This window comes from Populus euphratica, unplaced genomic scaffold (assembly GCF_000495115.2).
Source record: "Populus euphratica unplaced genomic scaffold, PopEup_1.0 scaffold5.1, whole genome shotgun sequence".
In the NCBI taxonomy this organism is placed as follows: domain Eukaryota; kingdom Viridiplantae; phylum Streptophyta; class Magnoliopsida; order Malpighiales; family Salicaceae; genus Populus; species Populus euphratica.
Genome location: NW_011499848.1, coordinates 2,006,364 through 2,018,142, shown reverse-complemented (window position 1 = coordinate 2,018,142; position 11,779 = coordinate 2,006,364). Strand labels below are relative to the sequence as shown.

At 33.7% G+C, this 11,779-nt stretch overlaps 1 protein-coding gene across 1 annotated transcript; it reads left to right on the top strand.

The window, feature by feature from the left end:
• The first annotated feature begins 6,707 nt into the window (after nucleotides 1-6,707).
• On the top strand, nucleotides 6,708-9,655 carry LOC105113966 (coiled-coil domain-containing protein 130-like). Its single transcript, XM_011010340.1, has 6 exons — nucleotides 6,708-6,839; nucleotides 7,049-7,111; nucleotides 7,206-7,285; nucleotides 7,909-8,017; nucleotides 8,552-8,711; nucleotides 8,854-9,655. Exons 1-6 carry the CDS (start codon nucleotides 6,837-6,839, stop codon nucleotides 9,378-9,380), a joined length of 942 nt encoding a protein of 313 aa, XP_011008642.1. The 5' UTR covers nucleotides 6,708-6,836; the 3' UTR covers nucleotides 9,381-9,655.
• The last annotated feature ends 2,124 nt before the right edge of the window (nucleotides 9,656-11,779 follow it).

The window sequence follows — 11,779 nt, the reverse complement described above, 5'->3', positions numbered from 1 at the left end:
TTTTAGGTGGACTACGGTCCCGGGGTTTTTCCCGCATCGGGTTTTCCACGTTAAAAATCTTGGTGTTGATTTTGTGATTATTTGCATTATTTTTCATCATTGTTTGATTCTGTTTTACTGCACAAAGAGGGAAAGAATTGGGACTTGTGAATTGTAATTGTATTCCGCTGAATTGATCCGGGTAAATTGGTGTCCGGTTGTTCCAAATTTTCCCAACATCATGTAACTCATAAGTTAGTTAATTTTTGAATTATTACCACATAAATTAGTATAATTGTTAATTATCTTCATTAACTTTCATTTAATTTGAAATTACCTTTTATATTAAAATGTACAATTTCTTATTGAAAGTAATTTTTCAGAATTGTATGCATGGGAAATTGTGACTTTCTTTAATCTCAGTCCTTTTTTTTCTGCTGGTCTTGCGAGGAGCGAGGTTGAAGGCCCGAAACCTTGGAGGCTGGAACCCTTGTGGGAGATTTGAAACTGTGATTCATTGCGCTCATTGGATGAGAGGCCACTGCTAATCCCATAAAAAAGCTGGATTTATCTCTCCCATTTATTTTAAAATAATATAAAAATGCAAGTTCTGGTTACCGCGAATCAAATAATTGTGTATATGGCTAGATGGAAGTAGATGGAGTAAATTCTCCCGTTAATTCTTGCTCAATATATCTCCAGGATACTCTAACCTTGTAGATTTCAATGTCATCCAATTTTATGATTGCAAACTGACTGATATATAAGTGTCTAAATTAAGGTTATACTGAAACACATTCTAAAAAAAGAGAAAGATTACATTGAAAACGTAATGTTTTTTGATTGAATAAAGGTATTGGAAGTTTATTTGCTTGAATTATGTATACATGATGGTGGAAAAATTGATTGCATGTGACATACTACAAGCGTGAAACACAAAATCCCTGAGAGTTCTCTATCCGATGAGATGAGATTTGAGTTAACAAGTCATTTTGCACTCTTGTCCTTTTGAGGGGAAGAATAAAATCACTATTAGCTCGCAATTCTAAAACAAGTATTTGCATGAACTCTAAGTAACTTTGGGAGGACGATCCAACCGTAAGAAAAAGACTAATTTATCGTGATGTTGTTTCTATTTTTTTTAAAAAAAGTGATGCATATTTATTTGATGATTAATCCTATGTATTTGTGATGATATCTGAAATTTAAGTCTCAACATACACGTACATGACAAAGATTTTTGTAAATTAAATTGTATATGTGATCATGTCCATGCGTGAAAGATGCAATTAATGTTTATATAAAAAATCAAACTATCTCTACACTCATGTTTTAACCATAAAAAAGAAAACATACGAAGCTGAACTAATTGCCTTGCCTCAAGTTGGCTGTAAAGCTCGCATAATAAAGCTCTGGTCATTGGGAGCAGGAATTAATTATAGTCACTGCATAATGGTCTCTTCATGGGGTGTTCATGATTTTTTTTTTTTTGTATTTTTGAATCGACCGTGGAGTGCTTTTTTTCTTTTTCATTTTTTGAATAAAGATTATGTACATTTGGTTATGGCTACACCTCCATGGATGTGGAAAATCCAAATTGTGTCTAGCAAATGATTAGCCATATAATTCTCGATGCATATTCCATGGATATGAAAAATCAAGCTTTACGTACATGGGTGTAAGTGGATCCAACTAATATTAGGGAGTGAAGCACAGACCATATATATACAAAGAAACATATCCAAGACGCCTATAACATATACACTGGAACTGGAAGAAATTAACGCGCAGGACTGGTTCTTGGCGATGATGATTGAGCGGTGTGGATTTTAAGAAATTTGAATTAAATAGAAGGAATGTTTTTTTTACGATGATAACAAGAGATCCAATTCGGTATCGCACATATAGGTCCAAAATTATTCAGTTGCGAACCAAGCTCGTCCCATCGAGCTTGGAAAATGACAAATATGCATATAAAAATGAAGGGTCACAAGAAGATTTTTTCTAAAAGATATCTTTATCTGCATATCCTTTTCAATTATCAAATCATGTAAGAAATACAATTCGTTTGTAAATTTTGGAATTATTTATATAATAATTTGTGATTTCCAATTGTATCCTCATCACTGCCAATATGAACGCTTTCCATTGACAAGTTACCCTCCAGGACTCCCAAGCAAGCACCCATACAAGCTGGCTCCCCTTCCATTGCTTCATAGGCCTCGAGAGTCGAGAACATAGAACACATGCAAGCTGGAGAAAAGCCATCGAACCTATTTACTCTAAATTTAGACACTGTTACGGGAATTACAATTAAACTTCCACCAAATGGAAATAGAGCAACCCGAATACACACGCACATTACTTTTAGGTTTTTCTAATTATATGGGCTCCAGTTCCTTTAAGTAAAGGAAAAATAAAAAGAGAGATAGAGACTAAAAGTTGATCAGTCGGGAGTTAACAGTTGGAGCAGTACAATTCAAAGGGAAAAGGAAAAAAAAATCTAATAATTAGTAAGGGCCTATGATACTTACATAGGTACTATTTCGGAACTCCGCCACACAATCATTTATGTTTTCTTATTTGAAAAGAAAAGGAAGAAGAAGGAATCTCGGGTGCTCTCATTTAACATATCTTTGCCTTTCCTCACCGGTGTGCGCGCGTGTGTGTGAAGAAGAAGAGGATTAGAGTATTGATATGTAGTGTATGCCTAAGGCTTTTTTTTAGAGGATTTTTGAGAATATAATAGTAGTTGTTTTTTAAAATAATTTTTGTTTAGAAATATATTAAAATAATATTTTTTTGATTTTTTTAAAAATATTTTTGATATTAACATATTAAAATAATCTAAATATATTTAAAAATATATTTTTTTTAAATACTTTTAAAACATGAAAACAATCTACATCTTAATCTTAAAGGAAAAGAAAGGAGAGTTTTAAGCAAACTACCAATCCCGTTAATAAGATGGTATCATTATTATTATGGTGTCGAACTTTAGGTTAATATCTTCTTCTCCCATGCCGTGCCGTCACAGCTACTCGTGTTTCCTACTTACATTGATATCTCATAAAACAAACAATTAATAGATATAATAATTAGCTGTCACTTTCATCAAATCGAGCATCATCATGGTAATCATGAACTTAAACCTACAAAATCTCTGTATCATCCCTTTCTGGAGATATAATGATAATATACTTAATACATGTACAAGCTCGAATTCACAATATCATACACCATGATCCATGAAATCTGAAATTTTATGGCTTCATGAGTGATCAAAAGAAAATCAGGTGAAGCAGCAAAAGTTATAACAAGTAATTACATCACATACAAGTACTCATGAAACCTCTCTCAAACCATCAATGGTGCAACGGGTTAGGACCGGTGGGGACGAGGCGCTTTTCGACACCATAACGTGGATCAATCTCACTTCGAGCTCGTTTCTTGTGCTCCTCTTCCTCAGGCATAGGTTGTTGGTGATGTTTTTGAAATGGGGTGAAGTCGAATTTCCTAGCAACAACTTTTCTGTTGAGGAAAGGGCGATAAGAGAATGCTGATGATTTGCTTATGCTGTTGATTTGGTCTTTGGTGCTGTTGATCTTGGACTTGAAATTACACAAATCATGAAACACTAACAAGAGAAGGGAGAGCCAAAAAACGACGCATAGAGTGTGAAAAATTCTCAAGGCCATGGAGGAAGAGTAGGAGGAGAAGGGTTTGAAGAGGAAGCATGGAGCAAGAAATGATCAGGAGCGAAAGGGAGGAAAAAATTAGTTGCTAGACGAGGAAATTCTAGAAATTTGACAGCTTGAAAATGTAGGAGAGCACTGAAAGTTTTGCGTGTTCTTTTTTCACCTTTCATGAGAGATTTGCTTGCACCTTTTCATGCTAATTTATTGCTGAAAGAGAAAGGAGAGGAGAGGTAGACCCTTTCTCAATGAGATTTCCTTGTAAATCAAGCATCAAAAAGGAGTCATTATAAGTACAATTGTCAAACCGCGAATTATATTACGTTTGATTTTGTTTGTCTTTCAACCACTTAAAATATATATATAGAGGACCTGTCCAGCTAGTCTCGCTCTCTCTCTAGAAGCATGATTCTGTGGAAGGGAAGATCCATACGGGGTTTGAGTGAATTGCAACTAAATAATGGGGTGGGGAATCTGCAATCCACATTTTCCATGGCTAAAGCAATGTGGGTACTGTTTGCAAAAAGTAAGGGACACAGCAACAGATATGGAACTGTATACAATAATGTTATGTTCAAAGTCCATGTGTATACAATTAAATTAAGTTCTCAAAAAATAAAATAAATAATACATGTATAAATACGAGCGTCAATTAGTATAATCTTACAATCTCAAAATTTGGAAATCTATTCTATATTCTACAAAAAAAAAAAAAACATGCTGGGACATTGGTAAAATTTGGCTTGTTTTTTAGGTGGTGTTTTACATTGGAATCAAACCATATTTTTAAAAACTTTTTATTTTTTTAATTTTAAAATAATTTTTGTATGTTTTTGAATCATTTTAATATGTTAATGTAAAAAATAAAATTTAAAAAATATTATTTTAATTTATTTTTAAATTAAAAATATTTTAAAAATTAACCTTTACTAATTCCGAAAGAGACAGTAACTGTTGGTCATGAGGCTGGAAAATAGGAAGATACCCAGTGATCTGTGGTTTTCAATTATTAATTAGTGGAAGTTCAACAAAATATTGAGGTTCGTTTTTGTATTACAGTTCAATTGAATTTTTAAAATCTTTTGAATTTTTGAATTTTAAATTAATTTTTTTATATGTTTAAATTATTTTAATATATTAATATTAAAAATAATTTTTAAAAAATATTATTCTAATATATTTTAAAAAAATACTTTAAAAAACAACACAACATACACTAAAAAAAAAAAATCCTTTACTTTCTTCTACGCAATCAAAATCTTCACAGTATATGCGGGGTACGTGCCAATTGCTACATGGCAACAGCAGTTGCTACCCCCCTGTGGATAACAGGAACATGTCCTTGATATATTGCAATAATAATTCTACAGGTAAGTTTTTAAATTAGAGGAGCCAAGCCCCTTTTGAAATTATTATGCCATGAACTTAACATTTTGATTGTACACGTATCCCAATTGAAGTCAATTCATTAATTAATATATCATTTATCATCTCATGAATTAGTAAAATGAATACCGTAATATTAAAACAATGAATTCGGCAAACTTATTATTTCTAGCATTTTTTTGAAAACCCTCGAAGGATCAAGTGAGTTTGAATGATAAAAGAAAGATTTATTTAGTTGGATGTATAAGCCTTAAAATTAATTTATCATAATTTTTAAAAATATAATTTAATTAATTAAATTTAAAATTTATTTTCATTAATTTGAGTCTTACAAATTTTATAGCCACTAAAGATTTATATATTAGTTTATTTCAAGGCCTGTATATAAGATTAATCGAAATATACACAAATTAATTTAGATACTCGTAATAATAAAAAAAAATTAACTTGTTATTGATTTTTTCTTTTATTAACATAATATATACACACATATAAATATCTTATTCATAAAAAAAATTTTAAAATTTTGTTTTTGATATAAGCTTGATAAAAATCATTATGTTTATAGATGAGATAGGCATAATATTGTTTTTATTGGCGTGTTTCAACAGATAATTAAACCAATATAGGCCAATTTATGAAAAATAGAAGAAGCATGAATCTTAAAGCATTAATTAATTTAAGGTTTTTATATGATATAATAAGGTAATTTTACATTTTTTTTTAACATGGACATATGGAGTCAGGTTAAAAATATTCCACGTACGCAACAAGATTTCAGTTTGGAAAAATTGGGTCTTTTCACTAAGATTTGGACAAAAAAAATGTCAAATATCATTTAGCCTGAGGTATATCACCGGCGATGAGAGGAAGGTAACTTTCTGTGCGGGAAACCACAAAACAAAATGTGATTCAAGCAATGTTTGACATGTGAACTCACATATGGTAACTTTTAAGGGGTTTCAATGTTGATATTTAGTTCTTTATTTTTACTCTTTTATCCTAAAAAGTGGAGATTTTTATTCTTTTCTTTTCCTTCAACAGTGATAATTAGCTATAATTAGGTGAATCTAAATTTGTGAATATTTTCATTAACAATAAAAATAAAATGATAAAATAATATAACTAAAATAATTTTATTTTTCTGTTATATAATTTAAATTAATCGATATAAATAAAAGAAAATGATATTTTATATTAATTTAAAATGAGAAATCGTTACTTTCTTCCCTTCCATTATGATAACTATTCATAATAAAACCTTTTTTTTCATGAATAGAGAAGCAATTCACCGAAAATATTTAAAAATCTTTTCACTAAAAAACTTTAAAATTTGTCATCGTTAGTATTTACATGCACGTGACATATATAATGTTATTAAATGAGATCCAATATCAGGTGGGAGGTTGTCCATCAATTTGTCAACCCAATTTATTTTATTTTATTTTTTCGAAGAGGAACTATCTAATCTAAATTCAATATCACCAAATTACCTCACCCCAAAAATAACACCAGGAATCCAAAAAAAAAAAAAAAAAAAACAAAGCTAGACCATGTCCCAGCCCGTGTTCCAGAGTTATTGGGCCGATACGTGTTGACCCAAACCAAAAACCGACCTGAAATATGATTCTTAACCGCGTACAAACCCAACAGAATGTAAAATAAACTACCGCGTTTACACACACAGAGGATCGAATGTTTTGCATAAAGAAAAAAACAAATTCCTGGTAGAAAGCCTAGACAAGCCGATCTTGATTTGTATAACCAAACTCTAAAATGGTACGCTAATGTCTCTCTATAATAATCGGAATTAGGGTTTCTTTTTGTGTTTTTTTCGTTAATGATTTGAATTTAGGGTTTCGATTTCTATTCTATAATTGTAAACTCGTTCCTCGATGAAAATCTTCTCTTGATTTTAATTGAATTCACTTATGAGCTTGATTTTTTTTCTTACGATTCTAACCTTTTTTTTTGTTGATTTATTGTAGTCTTCGCTTGCGGCAGCTAGAGCCGATAATTTTTACTACCCGCCGGAATGGTCCCCGAAGAAGGTACCGAAACCGGCTCTATCGTATTGTAAATTAGTTAATTTCTGAGCAGAAAGGGATTCTGAGATTGATTTTTCTTTTTTTTTTTTCCTTTCAGGGTGGGTTGAACAAATTTCATGGGCAACATGCTTTGAGAGAGAGAGCAAGAAAGTTGGACCAGGGTATTTTGATTATAAGGTATGCATTGTGGTTTTGTTTCGAATTTTCATATTTATGCACACAATTAGCAGAGGAGGTTGCCGATTCTAGTACGGGTTAGGATTGAAGAAATTCCATCAGAAAAAGATGTAATTTGACTGGAAAATGGAGAATATGTGCGCTAAATCGAATGTTAGTTGTTTCTCTGCACTAGTAACAGATCATGGGGTTAATTGAATAACTGAGGAAAGCATGGATATAGAGCATTTCAGGTTAAAGAAATAATCTTGATTGGAAAATCCCCTTTTTTGTGTTGTTTTCGCAATATATTCAAGAATTTTTCTCAGTCTAAATTCATCTAACTTGATGAAAGTTTGACAATGTTTCATATGAAATACGGAATTTTGGGAACCGTGAAAAGTAATAAATATATGGTGATGTTTGATTTGGGTTTACGGTGATGACTAGAGAGGGTGAAAATGAGAGCGAAACATTAAAAAAGATACTGTTACCGAAGTTCTTTTTCAACAGTTTTTAACTGCTAATCACAATTGATCACTATGTAGATGAAAAGCCTATATAAGAGGTATTTCAAATGTTTCTTAACCAGCTGCCCAATTTCCACTTCCTATAATTGTATGATGTAATTTTCATGCTTTTAGGTTCGAAATGCCCTTCAATATATGGTGTGGTGGTTGCAATTCTATGATTGCAAAGGGTGTTCGGTTCAACGCAGAGAAAAAACAAGTGGGAAATTATTATTCTACAAAGGTAAACTCTAACGACTGATTCCAAATGCTTCTGATAATTTTGCATGGAAAACTAGAAGCATAACAAAGGAGCACGGTCTATGATCTGCACGTGTGCAACATACACACTTGCAATCGTTAGCATACATATGTTCTTACATCTGTACACTCTCGCGCGCGAGCAGGCACGGAGTCCCTGCTGATATGTTATTCTTGCACACGCTTGATTTTAGTCCACGAAGGACATGCCATCTCCTAGCACCAAACAAGTTTATTCCATGGTGGTGTCATGTATGAGTGAAAATGGTTCATTTACTTGCGTTTGCACTCATGCATGTGTGCTTGTACCACATACACATAGGATACCGAGTCTGCTGGCATGATGTCCTGTTTATAGTTGTTTTTTAATCCACGGAAATGCTCATCTTCCAATCAATTTTGAAAGCTGCTGGTCGACTTGAATGTCCATGTGCATTAAGCTTAGTGATTCTGTGTGTTATTTTTATTTAATTTTTACAAATCTCTTTTCTTAATGGCTTGCTCTTGCTTTCTTCAGATATGGAGCTTTACCATGAAATCTGCATGCTGCAAACATGAAATTGTTATCCAGACAGATCCAAAAAATTGCGAGTACGTGATTATTAGTGGGGCTCAACGAAAAAACGAGGAGTTTGATATTGAGGATGCAGAAACATTTGCTCTCCCTGCTGATGAAGGTCGGTATTTACTCTGATGAAATTACAATACTGTTTTGTAAGTCTGCATGGGATACCAGTCCGTCATTTCTTATTGGCCATGCAAACATAAACATTTGGTTTTTTCTTGACCGAACATCTTGACTTCGTTCTTTTTTTCCAGAGAGAGGCAAGCTTGCTGATCCATTTTACCGTCTTGAACATCAGGAAGAGGATTTGCAGAAGAAGAAAGAAGCTGAGCCCATTCTAGTTCGCCTTCAGCGAGTATCGGATGCCAGGCACTTAGATGACTATTCCCTCAACAAGGCTCTTCGTGCCCAAATGAGGAGTCAAAAGAAAAGAGTTGCTGAAGAAGAGGCCACTTCCAAGAAAATGGGTCTTGGCATACGCTTGCTTCCAGCAACTGAAGAGGATGCTGTCTCTGCAGCTCATGTAAAGTTCTCTTCCAAGTTTGACAAAAATAGGAAGGATAAGCGAGCACTGATCAGTGCTGATTCAATTTTTTCGGGGTCATCTGGTTCTTCCATGTCCAATAAGAAACGTTTGGAGCTAGAATCCAAGAGAAGGAAAATCAGTGCCTCTGCAGCCTCTAATTTGCTAACGGGGGGATTCAAGCCATCATCGTGGTCACATGGTACTGTTTCTGGCAGCAGGTATAAGCAAAATTCCATGAATGCCAGACTTTTTTAGCGATGGTTCCCCCATGTTATGAAAGAGCCGATTCTTTTCATCTTTAAGGCTTTAGATCACCTTGTTTGGATAGGATTTTTTATTTTTTTTTGGCCATCCTTTGCCTAGTGTAAATGGCTCTGGATCTTTGTAAATACGAACTTACTGCTTGGTTTGTCTTTTCCCCTCCCCTGGCCTGTCCAGGGATCCTTGTATTGGATATGTAACCAGTGATGTGTGCTCTTGTTTCAATAGTGAAATGAAATGACAGTGTTATCAAAAGATTTCCGGCTGTATTCCCTCTCCCACCTCATTTGTTTTACGATCAACTAGCGTATATTTCATTTTTGTTGCATTTCTAATGGTTATTAATCTGTGTCATCCTTCCCAAAATGATTCGTTGTATACCTGTAAATTGTAATTTGAGGCCACTGCCACGTTCTTTCTTCATTTGTCTTGGAAAGGGTAGGGAAGCCAATGTAGTAAGAAATTTTGAAACTCTTGCTTACCGCATTGGTTCATTTAATTGGCCATCTCCGTGCCTCAAAATGTTTAAAAGCTCTCTCTCCCCCCTGTTTGTGTTCAGCTTTGCGGGCACACCTGAACATGTTTCAAACAAACAGCTGCTCTGGGGTAGATCATGTCGAAAGGAGTAACCAGCCATTGATAAAATACGCAGTCACGATATGGAATACTTTTCACTGATTTGGAGGGGAAGTTCAAATCTAAAAGAATCTAGGAAACCACAAAACATGAGATCACGCACAGAGCCATTTCATACCATTCCTTTTCCTGCATGCCATGGCCGAAGGCCTTTGTTTTAGTAGAATTTCTTCCATTTCCTCTCAATGAAAGAAGTTAGCAAAGAAAGATAAAATCAAATAGGGACGATGACTTCCTTCTATCATCCAATGCATGCTACTCTCCCTGTGCACTACCCTCTAATTGACAAAGGAAGATTTTTGTTCAGGCAGCAGTGTAGGGATCCTTTCAAACAACAGTTTCTGTCCAGTTTTCTGTGCGCTTTTATTCCTCCAAGATTTGGTAACTGTATAGTTTACAGAATCCCTAAATGCATATGTGCGAAGACAGCGGATCAGGACAATAAACACTGCACGGACTTAATTCTTAAATTCCGGCTCATCAACTTTGCACAGTAGTGCTGCAAAAATAAAAGAAGCAAGCAAACGAAGCAGACAGATATCATCATTTTCAACCGAAAGAAAGAAAAGAAATGATCCTGCACAAGCACGATTCTGTCACAGAACAGCAATTAATGCAGCTTTAGCACCGTAACCGGCAACAAGGCTATGCTACACGGACTGTAAGCAGTGCACCTAACACTACCATAAGATCACGCAACTGAGCCAAAAGAATCAGATAAAATCAAGTGACCCTTATAAAAAAATACACCTACAGTGATATGCCAGGTACGTGCTGTCAGTGATTGTTGTTGACTTTACTAGCCTATCATCGTCTCCAATTCAATTTAACAGAATGAGGTGGTTTCTTTCTTTTTGGCTTCACGCATAAACAACACCACATACTTTCTGTTCTCACAGTTCTCTCCAATAATGGATGCTTATGGATAATGGAATTTGCAGAGGGCAGAGGTCCTCTCTTTTACGGGCTTTTAGCTTCAACAGGATCGCCTGATGAGCTGTATCTTTCCTTGGCGTGCTTATTCGATCACTATTATGGTACACCACTTTTCATCGTTATTAATTTTTCATGTTTGATTTATACATTTATTTAATTATATTACTCCATTCTAATTATATGATCATCTTTGTTTTTGTAGAGCATTCCCATGTACTAGTATCGTTTAATTTATAACTGTGTTAAACTCCCAAAAGAATTTTGTCAGGAGATCAACGAGCAGCTTACAGAAGTACTTCAGGTTGGTTCGACCGATCTTCATTGTTTATTAGTTTGTCTATCTTTCCCTTCTCGCATGTTTCATGTTTAATTTTACATGCAATTAATTAGATAATAGCTTTTGAAGTAGCAGGGATTAATTGCAGAGATAATAACATCACCAATAAATTATGTTAATTGATTTTATTGCATTTTGTAGGAATCAGATTTATTATTAATTATCGTATTGTTTAAATCTTGAATTTAAAAATAGACGTGTAATATGACGTTTGCCTCACATATTAGATCCTTAAATACCCATGGTTCCTCGCAATTTATACGGTATTTTTAATCTAGGATTAAAATTTCACCGGTTATAATATATATGGAAGTATTTAAAAAACGAATTAATAAAAAATGATTGATTTAATAATTTATTACTTCAAGTGATTTATGTGCAGGTATACAAAATTTTCCCCATCTGATCTCTTTTAGATTTCTTTATTTATAACAGGGTAACAATGATCGCTCAACACCTGCATCGTTAAACTATTGTTTGCGCA

Bases quoted from the DNA above. Each gene is read 5' to 3' on its own strand.
- LOC105113966 (XM_011010340.1), top strand. The intron at 7,112-7,205 runs GTACCGAAACCG...TTTTCCTTTCAG, and splicing joins CGGAATGGTCCCCGAAGAAG to GGTGGGTTGAACAAATTTCA. The intron at 8,712-8,853 runs GTCGGTATTTAC...CTTTTTTTCCAG, and splicing joins TGCTCTCCCTGCTGATGAAG to AGAGAGGCAAGCTTGCTGAT.